We start from the raw sequence: 23,879 nt of genomic DNA on the forward strand, positions 1-23,879 counted from the left end.
AGCGTATCAAGTGAAAACTTTCAGGCTTACCTTCCTCAGTCATTGAGTGATAATATTTTAGTTTCCCATAAGTCCCAAGCTCTACAACATCACAGCAAAAGACAAGGGTAAGGCAACGAACACACAGAGAAAAGGAAAAGAGTGAACATGACAGAACAACACAGGTCCGCTGCTTCTACATCACACAGGCACAAGAAGTGACAGGTAGAAACAAAGTCCCTCCGAGTCATCACTGCATAAGTGCAAAACAAAAGGTTTAGATCATGATTTAAAACAATCCCATAAGAGGACTGCCAGTTGAACAAGTCAGAGGTTTGCAAGAAAAAAAGGAAAGGGAATGGGCTTTAAATACACTAGAAAAAGTAAAAGAAGAGTATAAAATAATCTATTCAAAAACAAACAGAACAGGAAAGTCAGAAGAGAATTTACTGGGTCAACATGCAACAAAAAGATGAGTCCTCCTCTCCTCTGCACACAAAGGCCTGATGATACGGCGTTTTATGTCCACAATGAAACTCGAACAATTAATTTGATTCCCTTACTGGAGCACTTCTTGGTGTTACAGTAAATAGACGGTCAGCACATCTGCATGATGAATTAGTTGGGAATTCAAACCTGCAGCAACAGCTGAACGTGAAGCTGCAGAACAGGAGACAGCGGACTACATGTCCTCCTGCTCTGGGCTTTAACAGCAAAAAAGCCTCAACATTCTCCTAGTACATTTCTTCTTCTCTAGTTTTCTGTTCAGATTCTGGAGATTTTCAAGCAAAACTAAAAAAACACTGACACATGCAGTCATGTTTGCAGCTAAATCAAGCGAAAGAGAAGCAGGCCATTATGCTTATCTATAAGTAAAACGATCACAAAATACAGTATCCCCTTGAGAAAAGACCTGAATCCTAAAGAATACTAGTAAAACACAAAATGCTCTTGTATAGATAGACCAAAGATGCATGAGACTCAGTATGGAAGGTCACCTTTTTCAGTTGGATCCAGAAAACGCACCATAAAAAACAGACTGAGTGCAACGAGTGAGGGGGGAAAAGCTGTTAAAAGTAGCCTATGTAGTAAATTTTAGGGGTGAGTTTCTATCTCATATTTTGACCTTCTACATTCATAATTTTAAAATTCTTAGACTTGGGTGTGCAGATGGCCTAGCGGTCTAAGACGCGACCCACGTACACGATTGGCCCGGGTTCAAATCCGGCCTTTGGCCCTTTGCTGCATTTATCTCCCTACTCTCTTGTCCCATTTCCGAATCTATCTTCTGTCCGCTACCAAATAAAGGCATGAAAAGCCAATAAAAAAAGTGGTAAAATTCAAAGACCCTGTAAAGTGAAAATAAATCTGTATTTAGGTTTGTTTGTGGTAGATCACTGTGTTAAGAACCCCCATGTCAAATAAAACATCTCTAGGTTTATAAAATTAAGCTTCAAAGCCATGAAAAATGAGTCCCTAAGATGGTGTGGGCATGTCTGTTGAAAGAGTTGAAGCCACGCCCACTCAGGAGAAATAGCTCCTCTCAAATAAAAAAAAATGGAGGAAAGGACTCGGGCCATTAGCCTGCCCCTTGACCTAACGTTATATATATATATCTATATCTATATCTATATCTATCTATATATATATATACATACATATACATAAAATCATATAGCCCGGCCCTGCCAACAGAACGTCTCATTGGACGGCCCCCGACCCAAAATGAGTTTGACACCCCTGGTATAAATCCAAAATTCATGCACATGTAGATCTCAATTTTTTCACATGTTTACAGCAACCATCTTTCAACATATCTAGAGTGTTAAGACACAAATTTTGGATTTCACATTACAGGGTCTTTAAGTCATATTTTGACCTTTTTACTCATTATTTTGAAATTTTAATCCCATAGTGTGACCTTTAAGACTCACAAACAATTTAATATTTTTTCCTCATATTTTCACTTTTAAAAGAATGATTATGAATTTTATCTCATATTTTGACCTTATAAACTCACTATATTGACTCCCTTAAATACAGGCCTTTAAACAAATATTTTTCCATTTTAACATTGTGTTTTGACCTTTTGTACTCCTAAGTTGGACTTTGTATCTCACTTTTGAGCCTTTAAAGTTATTTTTCTTTTTTTTAATTTCACAAGGATGACTGGTGACTGGTGAAAATGAGGTTGACAGTTTTTGGCTAACTGTTGACCCTGTTAGGCTCTCAGGTTAGACCTAAATCCAGAATAAGGCCACTACTGTGACTTAGTTTGATGCCTCTGCCCTAAAGCATTCTCAGTCTAATGTTACACATTGTCATGGTGACAAAAATGCTGAAAAAACAACTAAGTACACTACTGTCCTTGTAGAGATTTATTTTGCCGTAATTTAATGAATAAATCAGTTGCAGCAGAGTGAACTGACAGGCTTTCAGCATATGCAGCGTGACCTCAAGACTTCCACACAGAATCTGCAACATTAGATAACTCTCTGTTTGACTTCTTAAGCCACATTCATGAATTACTTGTACAAGCAAAGACCAACCTACTTAACTGCTTTCATCTTTTCCAAGAGATTTAGACTTTCTTTCACAAAATCAAACAGTACTGCAAATAAAATGGTATATGTGGATTATTAGGATTATTCAATGTTGTGTTACTGCTTTGTTCATGCATCTACACACCTATATCTACAATGTGTGGTCAAAAACCAAGAACCAGCATACTGGCAAAGTATAAACTTAGGTCATATAACCTCCAGGTAAACGGAGGTTTATTATGAGAATACAACCCCAATTCCAAAAAAAGCTGGGGCGCTGTGTAAAAAATCTCATAAACACAATTTATTCACAGTAGAACAGTCTTCCACTTTGCCGCAAACTAATATTCTCCCAAAAGCTAGGGGGCAGTGTCTTGAAGAATCATGTCTGTAACGGGCTTAATGCCATTTTGACATCTGCTGCATCCGCGTCTGGGCTGTGCATGGCCTGACAAAAATTGGCCGCACGGGACTTATTATTTGACATCACATTTGATTTGCGGACACTCATGACCTCGCAGATACGTCAAGCATAAAACAGGTTTAAGTCTAGATTTTTCACCAAACAAACAAACAAACAAATATTTGTTGCATCGTATACCAAAAATCCAGCAAAGGAGACGCAGGACTATTGAGCAGCTAGAATCCTATAACAGACAAGAACGGAACAACATTCCTCTCCCAAAACTCCATCAACTGTCCTCACTTCCCACACGTTTACAGACTGTTAAAAGACATTGGTAACCATGGCCCTGTCCCTACTTTTCTGAGATGTGTTGCTGCCATCATATTCACCATGAGGCAATATTTTTAAGGAAACAGAAAGACGTCTTCTGATATGCTGTTTATGTTCTCTTGTGAAAAAAATATGGGTTTATGAGATTTGATAATCATTGCATTCTGTTTCTATTTACATTTAAACAGTGCCCCAACATTTTTGGAACTGGGTTTGTAGATTATTATCATTTGGCCAAACAAACCCACAAACTCCATTTAGGGGCCTAAATCTGTAGCTGGATATGTGGCAGGTGTACTGTACATAAAGCCAGTAGTCACGCGCACTTGCACTCATGTGAAACTCTACCCGTCAACCAACAGTGGGCGACCACTCCACTCACATGTGAGAGGATTACGGTGCGAACCTCGTGCCAAATGCGAGACTTGGACGCCATGAAAACACAATCTAATGAGATGAAAACACATCCCACTGCAGTATTTTTTCACTCATCTGCTCCACTCCCAGACAAGTGCCTAAATCCCATATGATTAGGCGATTTGGGTTTGAATTGCACGATCGCTGTGAGACCGGCCTCTTACGGAGGTTGTTCTGAGGGCAATTAACCCCTGTGCACAATCACTGCCCACACAGTCCTCTGTCTTTTTGCCCTCTGTGACCAAGGGGGAGAGAGCCTGGCTTGTTGTTGTTTACCAAGGGCTCTCTTGTCCTTGTGGTGTGACCTCTAAACCTCTGGTGAGCTGTTTGCAAGTGTGCGTGTGCATGCCCTCTCTGTCTACTGGGGGTTGGAGTGTCGGGGAAACTCACAGTCTGTGCTGAAGCAAAAAGGCTTTTAACATTGATTCTTTCACCCATCCGGCACAGGGTGAGCTCAAAGGGCCGGGGAGGAGGGGGGTGTGATGTGTGTGGTTGGGAGCATGATGGCTTGATAGGTGCTGGTTTTCTTGTCAGTTACATAACACACTGAAGGTACGGTTATTTACTGAATAAAGCGGGAGCTAAGTGTTGAGGCTGTTTCAGTCGGCAAAGCACACATTTAGGAAAAATTCGACTAATGCACCTAGTTGCTTTCTTGTAAAAATATCAAAAGTATATCAAATTTACCACAGAAGATTAATACCATCCCCATAAATCTCCCTGCGTCTTACAGCTGGAGGTTAGCTTAGCTTAGCTTAGCTTGGCAGAAAGACTGGATGCATTGGAATAAAGGTAGCTTGGCATCGGCTGAAGGTCAAACTAAAACCCCTAGTCTCATTTGTTTAGATGTCTGTGTTGTGGGTTATCCATTGCTTGAAACATTGTAAGAACTGAGCATAAAAATACAGCAAACCCTATAGCAGAAAGACGATCTATTATATCTGCATAAATGGAAAATGTATTTCCAGTGCACAAGGATTGGGAGGTCAGTGACATTGAGTGCATTATTGAACCTTCAGATCAATTGGGCTCTGGGCCACCACACAGCTGGTGGGTGGGGGAAGGAGGGGTAACTGGAAATGTTTGCTGGGAGGATGGATTAATCTCTAACACTGCATTGCTGTTAATAATATTGAAAGAATTATCAGAGAGAATTCAGATTTCAGTTTTCTTGTATTTCTCATTTATGTATTTACTTTAAAATGTCATCCTGTTTGTGTTGCACCTCACAGAATTATAGTTTTACAAATTTCACTGCTGGTGACACAGTAGGCCCCATCCTCCTTTGTCTCAACCCAATAAGCAGACCGTCTGCTCACGATGTTGTTTCATGGTTTTATCCGAATGACCTTGTCCTGTGGAGGACCTTGGTGCGACGTCTGCTCAATAAAAATCAAAGCAGTCAAAGGCCACACTGGCATTGTGAGTGATCTATCCAGTATATCTCAGCGCGATAATGATCTGCAGGAAGGCATTTGATGAGATCGCTGGTCTGTGCCTTCATATTTATAGCAGTGCACTATATTTTTACAAAGTAGCTGTGTAAATATGAAGAAAATATGTATATCATATGGAATGCAGCTAATAATATCAGGGTTTTATACATTTAACACATCCACAGTGCTGTGAAAAGTTTATATCCCCTTCCTGATTTCGGATTTTTTTGCATATTTGTCACACTTAAATGTTCCAGATCATCAAACAGCTTTTAATATTTGACAAAAATACACTTAGCAAATACAAAATGCAGTTTTAAATGATGATTTCTTTTATTAAGGGAGAAAAGCCATCCAAACCTACCCGGCTCTATATGAAAAAGTAATACCCTCTAAAGCTGGTTTGCATGGACGCCATTTTCGCCCAAAATCTCTCTTATTGTTGAGTCATGAATGCTGGCCTTAACTGAGTCAAGTCAAACCTGCAGGTCTTTAGATGTTCTGGGTTCTTTCTTGACCTGCTGGATGAGTCGTTGATTCTCTTCGGAGTGATTTTGGTAGGCTAGTCACTCCAAGGAAGGTTCGCCACTGTTCCAGGTTTTCTCCATTTGTGGGTAATGGCTCTCACAGTGGTTTACTGGAGTCCCAAAGCCTTTCCAGACTTATAGATATCATCTATTCTTGAACTTCTTTAGATCATAGCATGATGTGTTGCTTTTTTGAGGTCTTTTAGTCTACTTCACTTCATCAGACAGGTTCTGTTAAGGGATTTCTTGATTAAACAGGTCTGGTAGTAATCTGGCCTGGATGAGGTGAGTGAAATTGAACTCAAAAAATGTAGTTAATTCAATCACTTTTTCACATAGGACCAGGTAGGTTTGGGTGGCTTCTTCCCCATAATAAATGAGATTAGCATTTAAAAACTGCATTTTCTATACTTTATGTAATGTTAAAATCTATCAGATGATCTAAAACATTTAAGTGTGATATATTTGCAAAAAACAAGACATCAGGAAGGAGCCAAATACTTGTTCACAGCACAGTAACTAGCTAAAATGAGTCATACCAAGGTCAGCTCATCTGTGGTTGTGCACAGCAGATTGTGTGGACCCCAGGAGGAATAGCTGCAGTAATGCAGCAGTTACCGGGGATAGACTATACCAAACCAGAGCTCACATCTGGGAGATAAATCTTACTGAAGGACTTGAGCACGCAGCCTGAATCAAGAGTTCTGTTTTGGGAGGCTTGTTTAAGCCTGCAGAGCGAGAGCCACTCTGCCCTTCTCCTTCCCCGTCTCTCTCTGTACTTCAATATTTGATGCTGCTCCTAAGTGATATTGTTTGTAGCACTGATGGAAAAAGAGATGCGGGCACTTTTGCCCGGAACTTACTGTACCAGACTGTTACAGTGTTTCTGAGCAAGACATGCAGCCGCAAAGGTCTATTATTAAACTAAAAGACAATCAATAGAACAAGAACTGGACTGCTATTGTCCCTGGACATAATCTAGAGCCTGCATAGTTAAGATGATATGATACCATTTTTGCCTTTTCTCACCAATAACCAAGTTTGCAAATCAGTCAAAACAAAGCATGAATATTATGAGATACAAAAGTTAAAACTGGATAGTCTTAATTGTCCTTGTCACTTTGACACAAAACTTGTCTCCCAGCTGTGACAAAAAGCCACAGGCCGAGAACCAGGTACACTTTTGTCTCAATGTTCTTCATTGTTCTGTTGGATTTCACAGCAGATCCACTAAGAAGCACTACAATGACCTGCTGATGAGGGATTTTCAGTATCTCACTCTTCTCTTTCCACATCTTCTTCTCTCTGTCTACATCTCCTTTACTTTTAAACATTTCCCTCCTCTTTGTTTTTGCATCTCCCTCCTCTAATTTCTTCTCTACTCTGTTTTTATCTAAATCTCCCTGTTATCTTTTTCCTAACACTTTTGACATCTTCCTTTTCTCTCTTCACACACTGCCCTCCTGTTTTTGACAATTCAATCTTCTCTTTCTGCATCTTCTTTGTCTCTCTCCCTACATAACCTCTTCTCCTTTTCTGCATCTCTTTTCCCTCTATTTCTAAATCTCAGTTTTCTCTTTCTAAATCGCTGTCCTCTCTTTCTACCTCCCTCTTTTTTTGTTTCTGTATCTCCCTCTTTTCTCTCCTGCTCCCACTCCTCTCTCCTGTATCACCCTCTTCTCTCTCCTGCATCCCCCTCTCATCTCTTTCTGCATCTTCCTCCTTTCTCTGAGTATCTCCCTCTCCTCTCTGCTGCATCTCCCTCTGAATTGGTGCTGACCAAATCAAGACTGATTTCCAGGTTAACTGATATATGCTGTAATGGAAAACAAACTTCCCAGTACCTAGACAGACTAGATCCAAGTTGATACCACATATGAAAATGCACCAAAACTTGTGCACTTGTTGATGTTGACACCAGGCTTATGCTGTGTTGGTGCAGCAGCTCTATAGAAGCACATGACTGTTCAGTCATTTTTAGTCCGTGGTGATTTCTTGCCCTCACAAGCTCTTCTTGACTGTAAATCCTGACCAAACACATGTGAGGTGGAGAACAGCTGACATGTTTTTACTCCATCAGTCCATTACACAAATTCCTGAACTAAGCACATCTTGGTCAAGGTGGATCTGATTCACCATCTTCTTCCTACATCCCTGGCATGCATCTCTGAGAGTGTGCAGGGTAAAAATACACCGACACATAAAACCCAAATTATCCTTACTGAGATTCTGTCAGTAACACAGAGAGCAATACTATGAGTCTAGATCTATCAGGAGCTCCTAAGAGGAGAGAGAGGATTAGGGACAATGGGGAAAACAATACAGAAAATGGTCACAGAGGGTTTCCAGGAAGAATACATCCACAGAAGAGAATGATATATTAGAAGAGGAGAGTCTGCAGGGATGGACAGTACAGAGTTGACATACAGCACGGCGGCGCTTGGGATGTATACATAGGGGACACGTCGGGCAAGAGAGTTGCCTCCACGCTGTTGGAATGAGAACAAACAGATCTTTTTTGGGGGGAAAGGGGAGATACAGAAATTAGAGGAGTAACTCACCAGAGTCAGCAAATTCTGAAGGGACAGTAGAAAAAAGAAAAATAGGAAGACAGAAACAGAAAACAGATAAATCCAGGTGATATTTAGAGCGCTCGAATACAACAAATCATTGACAAATCTTCTTTATAGTGAGATCAGTAGCCCATTAATAAATAAATATAAAACCAGCCCCAGGATTAAACAGCTTAGCTTAGCTTAGCTTAGCCTAGCACAAAGACTGAGTGCAGGAAGACACAGGCTAGGCTCTGTCTTTAGCTCCAAAAATCCACCTGTAACCTCAAGCATCACGCTGTATTTTGATTCAGATGTTATACAAACTCCAGGCAGCCAGGTAGGAGTTTATGGATTTTAGGCGCCTTGACCGTCCAGTAGAGCTAGTTTCCTCCAGCTTCCAGTCTTAATGCTAAGCTAGGCTAACTGCTATCTGCTCTGGCTTGCTCCGTAATTCAAATAAAGATCTGAAAATGATCCTAATATCTCAGAAAAGTAAATTTTTGAGAGACAAGCATACAGACCCACACACAGAGACAGGTACTCTCAAACATCCTCAAACATTCAGGTTTTTCCTGCATACAATTCATCAGTTTTGCACAGATTTCCAGTTGCCTTTGCCATGTTTTGCATTTCATGTGGTGTTTATTTGCTTATTGTTGCACTGCAGCAGGAAATTACATTCTTATTAGGCACAATAATCAATGAATACTGTAAAAGTAAGGAAGCAAACATGAGTCAAGAGTGTTAAAGCCAGGAAAACCCCCAAAAAAGACAAACACACCCTCACACGAAACTCAAAGCATTCCCACCCTAAAATTATAAAGCTAACCCGTTCCCAGCACTAGCAAAACAACCTCAGACTTCAGGCTCGGAAGCGACGTTATTTTAAGAAACGTCCATGAAAAATGTATGGATGAAGTCCTGCCAGCTCTCCCACGACCCAGCTGAGCTACACTTAAAGCCTGAGAGCACACAAGGACAAGCAGCACAGCCTCCCGCCTTTGATGGGTGCACCTGTTTGTCACTCTCCACGCGCCAAGCTCACCAACAAAACGCTGCTTTGCATTAATGATAACAGTAAATGTGCATAGAGCACGGTCACTCATCCCTGAAAAGGGCTGAGGCCCTTATGGTAATGGATCAATGAGATTATTAAGAAACTGAAAGGATGAGGCGTGTGATGAGCCCATTGTAAATAAACTGATGTTAACGTTATACGTTCACTGGAGTGTGGCAATCTGCAAATGTGCTACATGGATGAAGCCAAAGCGTGCTGATGGTCGCTGTGGTAATTAATTTAATAATCACTTCATGTCACACTGATTCAGTGCATTCAAGCCAAAGACTCATCGGTCAAATCTTGTAAATATCAGGGAGTTCTGCCGCCTTCATAACAAGGCCTGATTTGCCTGTTTGATCATCAAAAATCCACCGAGCATGAACATATTTATTGACACATTTGGACTGGGATTTTAACATTAAGGTTGGTATAATTGATAGTGATTTAGTCACGATAACAAACAGGAAACTGTTGGCAGGAGAAACATATTTACACTTCAGCCTATTGATCAAACCAGCAGTAAATATTTCAGTCTACCATCATCAGTGCGTGTTATTTACCCTTAAGTAGACCACATGACAAATGGTTTCACCAGGACTGGCAGGGTAGAGTGTATACAGTCCTCTCTGGCCTGGCCATACAGCCTCCATCCCCCAGCAGGCTTTCATTTACATTTTAATCACCAAAAAAGAAAGACGAATACGCTCACAGATGGGATGCCTTGGATTCAGTGTTCAACAGTGACTTGATGCATGTTAATGGGCACTTTACGGCCCATCTCGGCATAGCTTATTAATCTTCCCTGAGCTGACTCATCCGTGGTTTGGCTTTTAAGGAATGTACAGTCATTTCGGAGAAAGCTGACATGCCTCCTCGCTGCTGGACAGACCTCTGCTAATGAGATCACATATTTTGTCTGGACATTGTTTTGAGCTTAAAAATGACTTTTTGACCTCATCCTAAGTGTTTTTTTTTCTTTTGGTCTTTATCTTGACCCTGAAGGGAAAGAAGTAATAAAACCAGGAACTGGCTTCAGCATGAAATTTTAAACAGATCAGGATTTATTACTTTTGGAGATAGCACTTCCAAACCCAATTTAAAAGATCTTTTTAGGAAAAAGACGATGTAATGACAAATTCTTCAAACTGGCTCCCCATTAATGTGCATATTTTTCCGTCTGCCATTCATGGGATGTGAGAATGGGATGACTCCCACCTCCCCCTGGTGAATTAACATATTCATCCCCTGCGCCGAGCACTGACACCGCCGTTTTACATTTCCTTTAGCTAAGCTAATAGGTCTTCATTGTGGATTAAAGGAAAACGATCTTCAACCTCAGCTGTGCTCTGACACAGCACACAGCTCACCTTGTGGAACTGTTTTTGTAAAAGAATCGATTCAGCCTCGGCATAAAGACGCATTTCTTTGATAATGGCCGAGACGCTGGACACAACTGACATCCTACGCACGCTTGGAGCTGATATTTGTACACAGTGCTGTTTTTTGCGTATTTGCCACACCTGCATGTTTCAGATCATCAAACAAATCTCAACATCAGACACAGATAACCCAAGTTAATACAAAATGCATTTTTTGAATTCTGATTTCATTTATTAAGGGAGAAAAAGCCAACCAAACCTACCTGGCCCTATGTAAAAAAACGGTAATTTCCCCCTAGCCTAATAACTGGTTGCGCCACCTTTGGCAGCAACAACTGAAAGAAACTTTTTAAAATGACTGTCAATGAGTCTTCGCATCACTGTGGAGGAATTTTGGCCCACTCTTGTTGGCAGAATTGTTTTAGTTCAGCCACACTGGAGGGATTTTTTTATCATGAACAGCCTGTTTAAGGTCACACTACAGTGTCTCAATCAGATTTATGTCTGGACTTTGACTAGGCCTTCATTTTGTTTTTTAAGGTGGACTTGCTGGTTTGTTTCCAATCATTGTCCTGCTGTATAACCCAAGTACGCTTGAGCTTGAGGTCAAAAACTGATGGTCGGACATTCTTCTACAGGATTTTCTGGTAGAGAGCAGAATTCATGGTTACATCAATCACAGCAAGTGGTTCAGGTCCTGAAGCAGCAAAGCAGCTCCAGACCATCACTCTACCACCACCATGTTTGACTGCTGGTATGATGCTTTTTCATGATATGCTGTGTTAGTCTTACTCCAGATGTAACGGGACAATCACCTTCTAAAAGGTTAAACTTTTGTCTCATCAGCCCACAGAATATTTTCCCAAAAGTCTCAGGTATCATCATCATCAAGATAAACAAAGAACAGAAAGATGTCTCGCACACTGCAGGGCTCCAAAAATATAATTCTTTATTGCACCAACGTGACGTTTTGTGCAGAGTAGCTCTTCATCAGACTGAAGTGACAAGTGCAGAGCGGCTAATTATATACAGGTGAAGGTAATCACATAGACAATCACATGATCTGATTTAAGGGCTGGATCCGTAGCGTGATAGATGACATTTTTTTAGCTAAAGGTGAGTATGGGATGGCACATGTGATCCTATTGTTAGTGGTTTTAGTTTTTGTGTTATAAAGGCATTTAGCTTGCAACAATTTAGAAAAGCGATTGGAAGCCTATTGTACCCACTCTTTTTTGTAGCCTCTTTGTAAAAATCTATTTTCTAAATCAACGCTCTGATTTTTGAAGTCAGCATCTGAACTACAGATGCGGCGTATACGATGGAACTGAGAGATAGGAAGGCTTCACTTTAAAGGAATGGGATGGAAATACTGACAGTGTAATAAAGAGTTTCTGTCTGTTGGTTTCCTGTATAAGCTGGTGCTTAAACTTCCATTACTGTTGATAATTAGTATGTCCAAAAAGTTCACTTTGTAGGGATCATGTGCCATGGTGAATTTCAAATTTTCATTTCGAGTGTTCATAAAGTTGTTGAAATCTCTGAGTTGCTCCTCTGTAGAGGTCCATATGAAAAAAATGTCATCTATGTACCTCCTGTAGGTGGTAATGTACTGTAGGAAAGGATTCCTTGCAGGGTTCAGTGCGACGTCCTGTTCATACTGTCCGACGTACAGTGATGCAAAACTGGGAGACATTTTGGATCCCATACTGATCCCTGACCCCTGACATCTGTAAGAAAAAGTCATTGTTGAACATGAAATAGTTGTTGGTCAACAGCTTGAAAGGTTTTGATGAAGCTGGTTGAACACAATACAGAGAATTGTTTTCTAGTCACTATGGACGTTGAGTCCCTATATACAAATGTTCCCATACAAGAGGGAATGAAGGCAGCTGAACTTTTCCTCCTACAAGAATCCTCCCATACACCCAGCATCACATGCCTATTTGAGCTAATGCAAACTGTTCTGACCAACAACTATTTCATGTTCGACAATGACTTTTTCTTACAGGTGTCAGGGGTCAGTATGGGATCCACTTACTTTTTTGCTTTTTTGCAATCTACACAGCCATTTGTTCTTGTCCTAGATCTATATTTGCAGGATTTGTTACATTTTACTTATCTCTATGATGAGGTTAACAAGTAAGCACAATATCGTGAAGATTTGAAATTGTAAATATCGCACATAACCACTGGGTTGTATGTTTACGTGTTTTTTTTTTGTTTGTCCTTGAAACATGTTCACGTGATGACTCTTAAATCAGATCATGTGATTGTCTATGTGATTACCTTCACCTGTATATAATGAGCTGCTCTGCACTTGTCACTTTACTCTGATGAAGAGCTACTCTGCTCGAAACGTCACGTTGGTGCAATAAATAATTATATTTTTGGAGCCCTGCAGTGTGCGAGACGTCTTTCTGTTCTTTGATAGTCTCCTTTTCGGCTCAGCACGTGCCCACCTAGGTTTGGATGTGCGTGTAGACTTTTTTCTTACAATCATCATCAAGATCCCTGAGCCTTTGAGTTCTTTTTGGTCAGCAGTGGTGTTGGCCTTGGAACTCTCCCATGGATACCATTTTCACCCAGTTTCTTTCTTGTTGTCGGATCATGAACACTGACCTTAACTGAGTCAGATGAGGCCTGCAGGTCTTTAGGTGCTGTTCTTGGCTGTTTTGTGGCATCTTGGATGAGTCGTTGATGCGCTCTTGGTAGGCCAGTCATTTTGGTAGGCCAGTAATTCCTGGGAAGGTTCACCGCTGTTCCAAGTTTTCTCTATTTATGAATAATGGCTCTCACAGTGGTTCACTGGAGTCCCAAAGCCTCAGAAATAGCCTTGTAACCTTTTCCAGGATGATAGATGTCAATGACTTTGTTTCTCACCTGTTCTTGAATTTGATAAGATCCCAGCATGATGTGTTGCTTTTTGAGCTCTTTCTGCCAATTTGTCAGACAGGTCCTATTTAAGGGATTTCTTGATTCCCCAAGTCTGGCAGTAATCTGGTCTAGATGTGGCGAGTGAAATTGAACTCAGTTTTTCAAAACAATCTGTTAAACACAGTGAATTCATGATTTAACAATTGGGGTAATGACTTCTCACATAGGGTGGCTTTTTCCCCTTAATAAATTGAATAATCATTTAAAAACTGCATTTTGTATTTACTCAGGTTATCTTTTGTCTAATATTACATTTTTTTTGATGATCTGACACATTTAAGTGTGACAAAAATGCAGAAGAGGGAAAGTCAGAAGGGGCAAATACTTTTTCTGAAGCTCTGCAATTTAAGTCTCAGGTTTCTATTTCTGTTAAAACATCTGAAACCAGAATTGAGGTCACTTTAACAGCAGAAAGGGAAAAAAACAGAAGTTTGAGGCAGGGTCAACCTGAAAATAGACATTTGTCAGCTGTAAAAAGGAAATGCAGTCCTTCAAATTAGAGACATACATAGCTTATCCATAATTCAGGACCTTTTTTCATCTGGGTGGAGATTGTCTGACTGTCTTACCTTCACTTAAAGGGTCCAACGTGTGAATCATCAGCTGGAAAATGCTGTTCCTCATCAGGCTGTTGTGCAGGGAGGCAGAGCTACCCCCCCTTTGGAGGCGAGGCCTGGCCTGTAAGAGGAGAAAGAAGGTGTCAATCAATCATCCCATATTCCTACTTCACAAAAAATACACCACTTTGATGCAATGAGACAGTGGTTCTGTCATAGTTACACATTAACTCTCAGTTGTACAGCACCTCTCGAACCATTTCTAAGCTGTTTGGAGTACGATTCCCTAATCCTCTTTTGCATAAAACCCCTTAGAAGAAGTTGCAACCCCATATCATGAAGTGCCTGAAAAAGTAAGCCCCATGGGTGGAGACAGGCCTTCATAGTTTAAGTGACACATGAGCTTTTTTCTTCCCAAACATCCCCTCGCCAAGGTCACTCTGGCAGTCAGAGCCGAACCCGAGAACTGTGGGAAATTAGGTATGGTTGCAGGCGGCAGCTGTTTGGAGCATGTCTCCTCCTTTTTGGCTGCCCATAGGTGATGCGTAGGCGCAGGAGGTGTCAGGTGCTAATTCACAGGTCCATATGGGTGTGAGCGGGGAGGCGAGGGAGACATGTAGACTTTCAGAGCTTGTGTAAGATGCAGCATCTCGCTGTGTAGGCCTGAAGATTCTCCTTCTGCTGCTCTGTTTTATCCGCTTCCTTAAAAGTCTGCATGAAAGCTAAAACGCTCTGCTGTGTTTTTTTGGAAGTACAAAAGCATTAAAAGAGTCTTAGGTTTTCTACATTCATGCTCTTTTGATTTTTTCGTTGGCATGCCGGGTACAAAAAGGGTTCAGAAACAGACGGAGCCGCTCTCTCAGACACAGGGAGGCTGAAGGTTAGAGATAACAGTGTTCACGTGTGGTTCACAGTATGGTTGGAGGAGTTAACACCTTCATCTACACAGAAACAGGGACAAACACAGAAGCAGACGTAGAAGTAGAAGAAGAGTGTCAATCAGACAGGACCTACCGACAACTTGCCGTCATCCTCCAGTGCCCCAGGACTTGCCTTCTCATCCAACACAAAGAGAAGAAGAAGTAAAAGTGGGGGAGAAGGAGAGAAAGAGAAAAAAACAAGACAAAGATGTGAAGCATGCTGCACACAAAAACACAGACAGGATGAAAGGGACGATAGAGAAAGAGACGTTACAGTTACAGTGACGGTGATGACTGACTGTGATGTAAGTGGACAAGACTTGAGAGACAGATTCCTCCCCACTGCTGTGCTCGCCCGTGTCAGTCGCAAGCCGAGCAAGATGAGATTGTCTACTTGGATTTCCTTGAAATTCATTCAAAAATGTCATTTCAATTTCGCCTATTTGAGTCAAGGACGTCAAGCCGTATCAGTAGTGTGTGGTATATTTCTGTACCTGCTGTTGAAGCAGAACGGTAGCGGTGAAGAGACAAAGGAAAATATCATCCACCGGTTTGACATTTGGGGAAATACATGTATTGACATTCAAAGTCAGATGAGAAGATTGATACTGCTATGAAAACTGTGGTCAGCTTAGGTTAGCACAACATGATGTGAAAGAGGTGTCAGACTATTTATCTAGAAATTCAGCGTTTGAATCACTGGGTTAAGGCAGACTAAAACTCAAGATCCACATGTGACTGAATTTTGGATTTGGACCGTTAGTTTTTCACCTCTTTCCTGGCTGGGTTTAATGTGGGTGGGGCATATATGTGGGCTGGTGATGTCAATGGGGAATGACCCCGCCCCTCTAGCACTACAACGCAATAAAATCACAGAGTAGTCCATCTCAGTACGGTCTGCTGTTAGCTGATGTCACTGCCTTCATTGAAAGTTAACAGTTACATGCTGTTTTTATTCAGTGTGATCAATCATTCATTCATTCAAATCTATCAGCCACAGGGACCGATGGATCATTTAAAGAATTATAACAGAGATTTGAGCCACTGGACTTTGTCTCTTCTCTGGTACGGAGCATAGAGTGTAGAAAGAATTGGACAAAGCCTGTGTGACGTCAGCCGTCTGCTTACAAAAGGCAGACTCAAACTGGTCTTGAAGTAACTCTATATTAAAATCACTGTCTAAACTGAACTTTGGATCAACCTAACGGCCCACCCACTAGGCTTGACTTCCTGTCAGCTAGCTAGCTAGCATTCTGGTTGACAGAAACGTAGCTTCTGCCTGTCGAGCTATCTGTCAATCAAATAAGATGTGCCACTCAGTCCGCAGTGAGGTTTTTCCTCAATATAATCTAAACCACTGTGGTACAAAAAAATTCACCCCCCGTACAGTGAGAGCACATGAGGACATTAGCTAATGAGACATGTTTGGTTTTTTGAACCAGGCTGTAAACCAGTTTATTTCTAGTGTAAAAACCTGCTTTTTAACAGGTGTTCTGAAGTCTGGAGATAACAAACATAAGTAACACTAAAAAAGTATTTTAAAAATAAAGCTGTCAAATTGACACTGCTTAAAGGAATAAAATCCAAGCAAGAACACAGGTGCAGAGCACAAAGAGGTTGGAATGAAAGCTAGATTGTAAATGTGTTTTTTAATATGTATCAAAACAATCCAAGTGTCACTAAGGATGCATGTTGGCTCATTCATTAGTATTTAAATGGAAGATATTAGTATTTACTCTAGAGCAGACCCAATTTCACTCCAGTCTTAAAACTTGTGTCCTGCCACTAGCACACATAACACACACTGTATGAAATAAGTTGTTGGAATGAAGTTATATTTAACTGAAGCATTCCCACAACATCAGAAACAACCAAAAGATGTGGTGAAAACTTCCTCACAAAAAGCAAAAGCATAACTTAATATCAAAATCTCTGACGCATCAGCAAGATCGGACAAGGGATGAGTATGAAGATGGGTATACTTGTGCACTGTGAACACGATGTTTTAAGCTATATTTTTCTGACTGATTTACATGGTGTTACATGTTTACTCAAACTTCCCAGGTTCTTTTACCTGAATGTACTTGTTAAGAAATAATAAATAAAAAGAAAATACACTGTACACAGAAGTAACCCCTCTCCAGCCATGTCTCTAACTTAACACGATTAACATGATTACAGCAACAAAAACAACTTTATGACTAGGGATGAGTAACAAATCGCTGACACCGACTGGGCCGTATTACAACACAGATATCAATGCTTCATTTCGGTACCCACCACCCCAATACAAAACCGTGCCACTCTAAATGGAAGGAAAGAAATACATTATGGAATATTGGGGATTTATGTGCACTCACTTTATTTTAGCCGAGCATGAATGTCTTTTGTTTTGCTGTCTGGAGGAATGCCACACTGACCAACACATTTACTTTACTGTTTTCCTCTGACGAAATGCCAGTATATGAATTTAGTTCAAGCCTCTTCCATAAAGAAGCTGCATCTTTTTCCTTTTCTCACTCCATGTTCTACTGTCATCTTTCGAGATATTTCTCTGAATCATTTACCATACCAAGACAGCTTTAATTCCCCTGCTGACTCTCAACGTGCTTGTCTTTCTTTTTTTACAGTGACCCTCTAGGGACATACAACTCAAAAGGCAAACTAGCATTAACCTGTAAGCACCGGTTGGCACACTTCTTTAGTAATGCAGAGAGGAGAAGGCTCGCCAGCTAATAACAAAACTGGGGACAGGACCCATTATGTTTTGTGGAAGAAGAGTTAATAGAGGAAAAGCCAGCATGATGATTAACAACAGCTTTATGTTTAAGTGGTTAATAACCCTCAGTTACATTATCATCTCGTTATTTCATTCAGTGCTGGGATTTGATGAGGAGCAGCACACTGTAAGAAACAAAGCGGGTCACTAGCAGCCCCACGTGTGATTTTATCACAATAACTGGTGAGCTATATATTGCTTTTCTAGTTGTCTGACTACTCAAAGTGCTTTTACACAACAAGTCATATTTACCTTTCACACCCACATTCACACAACGCAAAGGTTGCTATATGAAGTGAGCATCCCTATTACTTCATTCCATTCCTACGCATCCATACACATTCACACTGCACTGGCAAAGCAATGGCAGCATTTGGGGGTTAGAGGACCATTTATATTCTACATTTGAACCATATGCAGACAGACCTTTCGGACTTTACTCTGCCTTCATTCTGTCAGTTTTTCATCTGTTCTCTGGAAGCTTATGGACAGAACAAACATCATAATACCGCTGCCAATCGTGGAGCAGTGTTGAGCAACATGACCAACAGTTCAACCTAGAGTAGCAAAAACAACAACAAAAAAAAATGAAACATTTGGAAGAACTTAATCGATTTTTCTGAGGAAATAAACTGAACTGCTGCAACTGAATGGTCAAATCCTGACAGTGCAGCCTCTTCAAGTATGCAATACAATATTACATAGACTGAACTAGGGCTAAAAGAATTTGAAAAAATATTATATTAGGAGTATTTGGACTCATACTGCATTTTGAACATATACTGTTGCATTGAAGAGAATGATAAGATTTAGGTCCTTCTCATTTTGATGAAAAAAAAAGATATTTGCATGATCTGGAGAAGATAAATTCTCTGCTGCAAAGGAATTTGTATTAAACCGATATTTTACTCACATTTCAGGTTTATTATAGAAGTACTACATTTTCTATAATTAAAAATTGCAGAAGGTCATATTGAGATTTAATCTAAATTTTGACTAATTACTCTACTCAGCCTTAATTCTCAACCAACTCTTAAGAGAACTGATGCTTGGCCAAATATATTCCAGCTCTTTATCCAGGAAAGTCCAGGCCTGATCTAAGGGTATTTGATTTCTAAAACTTGGTCCAGTTTTTGCACGATAACTTTGAGAGTGGGTACAAGCCCAATCACACCAAAGTGACTCCAGTCTTTAAACAATCACTCAATTCTCCACCATCCTTCTCAGCAGGCCTATTTGGCATGTGCGGAGCCGTGACAAAGTCTATTTTTGAAACAAAAGCCTTTCACCAACCGACTGAACAGCGCTCACTTCATCTCCAAAACCATGTGTGCGTGTCTGTGTGAAATAGCAGTCGCTTAAAGGCCTCCGTTTTGAACAGAAAGGGTACAAACACGTAGCTTTTGTTCAGATCTTCAGATATGAAGGCTTTGTTTCACTGCCTACACAGATTTCAGACAAAAATGTGGAAATGTGGAGGCAATTTTGTAAGTTGATGAAGTGCCACAAATGCCAGATGAAATGCAGAAAATTATAAGGCTTGATCTTGTGTTTAAAAACGCAGAACAAACACGACGATTTTCAGCCAGGGCCTTCAACTCAGTTGTTCATTTGCATGTTAAATGGCCTGCATTGCACTGCATATCATAAATGCTGATGATTTTGGAGGAAGGAGGAGGAATGTGGTGTTAACTATGATTTATCTATCTACTGACATTTGTCCAGCCAGATTTCCTGATCTTTTTTGTCGACTACAGTAAAACTTTCAACTTGTTAAAGTGAATAAAATTCAACGAAACTTGAAAGAACTTTCACATAAGAGCTGGTTTCATCCTGTGAAAACTCCCCCACTGCAGTCCATGTGAATATCAGTGTCCCACTGTTTCTGTTTAACAGCTCATAATTTTACATATATTAGGTTTGCTGCTGTAAAGCGATGGAATAATTACAGAAAAAAAGAAGAAACATTCGCCAAAAATACCAGCAGAGAAGCTGAGTTAATCCTGAGATTTTCCACAGAGCTATTCCACAATATGCACGGTTTTTCCACGTTTCATATCTAAAGGGGTAATTCCCTGCACGCTCAGGATGTAATTATTCTATTTTACTTCTTTCACCCTCCTCATAGGCAAGTCAGGAGGGTAAGGGGAGAACAGGTGAATGTGCCAGATAGAGATTACGCTGTGGGTCGCTCATTAAGCCAGCGTTAAATATTATGACTAATAATCACATAGGGAGATTAGTATGTTCTCTGGAGTTTGTGTGTTCTCTAATACCGGCAGCTCTGCCTTCCCGCTCTTACGTAATGTCACATCAGGATCATTCTTGGAAGCGGATCAGCCAAGGGAGATAAATGTCCCTCTGCAGCCGTATGCATGTAACGTCGTGTTACGGAGAATTATTGATGAAGAGTGTGACATCATGCAGAAACACTTCCGCTTTCACCGCTCAAATTGCCCACAGCTTAAAAAGGAGGGACTTTCGGAGGAATCAGCGCGCGGCTTTCGAAACATCAGAGGCGGATTATAGGTCTTCTTATGCGCAATCTGAGTGCACAAAGGGGGGTCTATTTCTGGATGAATTTGATTTGCATTCCCTTTATGCTCTGACATCCAAGCCCCATTACACAAGAGAATAAAACTTTTTTTTTAGCAGACTTCATAGCTTGTACTTTCTTGTGGAGTTTGATTAAGTCCATCATAGCCGTGCTTTATCCTTCAAATCCTTAATATACTCCACTATATACCCTGGACATACAATGAATCATGATAACAGCAATCTTACTGGCATTTTGTAAAATCTTATGAGCTAATGTCCATATCATTCCCACTTAATTTCCTTTTCAGCCACTGACAGTTTGAAGGAAATAAAATTTCAATCTAAATATGAATCATATTAAAGAAGGGCCCATAATGAAGCATACTCGTCTAACTGTGACATTACACTACTCACTGCTTGAATGTATTGTCCCTCCAAAACTTATACTTTTTTGGATTTTACTGAAGGATTACACTAAACAACCTGACTCATGATTAACACTTTGGAAATTATCCTTGAGACAGGGTTGGGGCTGGAGAAGCAGGAAGAAAAATACAATATGTGACTTGAAGACAATAACGCAGAAGTGGCAAGCAAACGTGGGTGTTACTTAGAAGACAATGTACGTTAAGAAGCTTTTAAGATGATGTCACACATTTATAAAGTACTTTGCACAGCTTTTAGGCATTTTTGGGCCAAAACTGAGGCTGAAGTGAGGCATTGATGTAGCGTGTAAGCCGCCTGAGGGCACCATCAGGCTGGAAGGAAACACAACCCTGGTAGTGCTCTGGATGTCCTAGTATATTACATACAAGGGAAAATAACCTGTTGAAAAAATAACAAAGTCCACACCTCTAGGGCAGAGTAAGGGGTAGATGTGGCACTGTCCAGGCAGGTCGTATAAGGTTACCCTGAGCCCTTGGACATGCTGTGGATGTCCCAAGAAACTGTAAACCAGCGGTCTTCAGGTGTATAATTAAGCATGAAAATGCCCCGGTCATTAGAAATGCCATCAAGCCTTGGCTACTAAGTGAAACGCATGTGTCAACATGTGTCTAGCTTGACTCTGGCTGCCATACTCCCTCTCTCCAGACGTGGGTTGTGACACATTGGGTCCCTTGAAGAATGCTTAGAGCTCTAATGTCATGTATTAATGCTATGTGAAGATGGATGCCATCATAATATCAGCACAGAGCGAAAAAAAAAATACAGAGGAGCAGAAAACCCAATGGAATGTACTCCCAAGAAAGATGATTCAATACAGGTCAAAATTAATTCCATTCCCAATGTTAAAGATAGACTTACAGCTTTAATCTAAATAAAACTTTATTTCCAAACACATTTATGTGGAAAGGCAAATCTTGCAAAGTCAGTGGATTGGCCGTATTCATGTCTCATCAGGCAGACTATCTTTTAAAGCCCTCATCTGAAACAAGTGTGGCTGGTCTAAGAATGAACGGACCAATCAGCATTGTCTGAGGAAAAAGAGGTGTTAGCTACGGGCGTGGTTGAATTGCACTACAAGCCAGTAAACAATGGCAACTACATCTGAGCCATAAGCTCAGATGTAGTTATAGCGGCACTTTTTAAAAAATAATCAGAACTGGACTACATGTTTTTAGCAAAATAATAGCAAAAAAAAAAAAAAAACCCCACACACTCACACTGCTCTTCTCTAGACTGACTTTGGCATGTCTTTGATTTGATTGGCCTATAATGAATGGGACGGACAGATCACTCATCTAGTCCCAGCTAGTGATTGCTATTAACTGCTTCCAACCAAAAAATTGTCCTGCACTAGTGATCCAGCTTTTATTGGAGGTCTGGATAATTTGGTTCAGTGATAAGATCTGGCCTTTCAGCTCCAAAAAAACTTTCAATTTGCAACCATTTTGGCTTCAAATGGATATGTGTACATGTATTTTACTAGAACTATTCATAATAATACCACACCTGAGTGGTTTAAAGTAAAGCTCATCGCTTTATTCTGTCACATAAGCAAAAAATTCAAATCAAGCTTCAATCATTCACATAAAAAAGCAGGCCAACACATCACAATCCAGGACATAAATGCCAGAAAAGGGTGCTGGATTGCAGACTGTGGAACACAAGACATGACCAGTCTCCATTGTGCTTTATGAAATGCATTTTTAACTCTTCAAAGCGAGCTGTTTATGATTTATTTTAACTGCTGTTACAGGGAATTAGGAAGCAGCATAATGTGTAAATGACAACAGACAGTGTTTGACAAAGAGGGTAAACTTTAAAGCAGCACAAAGCACCTAGAGCTGGTGCGTGTAAAGATAAGGGAAAACCAGACAGCCCTGCTTGTTAAGCAAACTTGAAAAGTGAAATCTTGCACTGCTCCAGGCGTTAGCCTACACATGCTTACAGTAGGCAGCCTGTCTGTCAGAGCATGACAGAACACCCTTTGAGATTTGTCCATCTAGATTCTTCGCGTTGGAGCTCAACAGTTGAGCGGCACGACTGAGCAGCATCTCTCTCTCTCTGGTTTTGCCTGGAGACGATAATGATGATCTTCAAGGAAAGGAGGGGAAAAGATGCACAACAAGTCAAGAAGCCATCCACTCGCTAATTAGTAACCCCTTCATTTTTCTAACAAGCAGAACTAATTACAGGATCTGCCACGACGCTGATTTCCCACAAGGCAATGCTTACCAGGACTAAGCCAAAATTGCTTCCTCTTGCCCCCTCCCCTCCCTCTCAGGAACCAATCAGAGGCAGGCTTTTGGGAGACAAATAGAGGAACAAAAACTGCTGTGTCATTTTTGCGAGTGAATGTAATCACCTAAAGCTTGGTTTGATCAGGAACACATCAGCATTCCATATGCTTATCAGCCTCTGTGTAAATAATAATGTTCACATTGTGATTTCTTCCTCAAATGTATTTTGTGCATTGTAATATTCCACTTTATTAGGTACAAGAGGAGGGAGGATGGTGCTGGCCTGGCAGCCCAGGATATGGTCTACAAATGCTGTAAAACAATAAAAGGCTGAATACTCAACTTTGTTTTCGAGATTGCAGCAAAGTAAGACTTCTTCTAGAAGTCTGCATTTATATTCTGCAGCATGTCCACTGTGTTCCTGCCGCAGCACACCCTGCCCCAGATTTTTCAGCTGCCCTTTCCTGTTTACCTGCACAGCGTTAGACTTCTGTCTTGTCTTTTGTTTGTATCGAGCTTGGCTGCATCATGCTGGTCCTGCTGCCTAGTCAGTCCCTGATCCAAAGAAAGATATTCTTTAGAGATCCCAAAAGGGGAAACAAGCCTGGGCTCAGTTGACGGCTGCCCTGAGGTGCACTGACAGTCCTGCTTTTTTGAGGTATCTGTCCTACGACGAGTATTACACCTTACTGCAGCACTCACGTCACTTTGCACAAATCCTAATGTTGCTTTAGCACCCTACACTTCAGGCCTGCCCACAGATTTGGCTGGGCCCGTGACAAACCAAGAGAATGGGCTCTCCCCTGTTGTGATTTATTGATAGAATCAATGC

The 23,879-nt window shown here is 40.8% G+C and overlaps 1 protein-coding gene across 4 annotated transcripts in view; it reads right to left on the reverse strand.

Moving 5' to 3' along the window:
• Positions 1-23,879, reverse strand: part of LOC121504713 (sodium/potassium/calcium exchanger 2-like) — a 76,843-nt gene that overhangs the window by 29,436 nt on the left and 23,528 nt on the right. For 2 of the 4 annotated variants that reach the window (XM_041779734.1, XM_041779735.1), the window contains exons 3-5: positions 15,141-15,179; positions 14,139-14,247; positions 8,200-8,214 (exon numbers count right to left, since the gene is read on the reverse strand). In XM_041779734.1, coding sequence (XP_041635668.1) covers positions 8,200-8,214; positions 14,139-14,247; positions 15,141-15,179 — 163 coding nt within the window. The remainder of the gene's footprint in view (positions 1-8,199; positions 8,215-14,138; positions 14,248-15,140; positions 15,180-23,879) is intronic. The other 2 variants (XM_041779738.1, XM_041779736.1) reach the window with 2 other exon arrangements.

This window comes from Cheilinus undulatus, linkage group 22 (assembly GCF_018320785.1).
Source record: "Cheilinus undulatus linkage group 22, ASM1832078v1, whole genome shotgun sequence".
Classification (NCBI taxonomy): domain Eukaryota; kingdom Metazoa; phylum Chordata; class Actinopteri; order Labriformes; family Labridae; genus Cheilinus; species Cheilinus undulatus.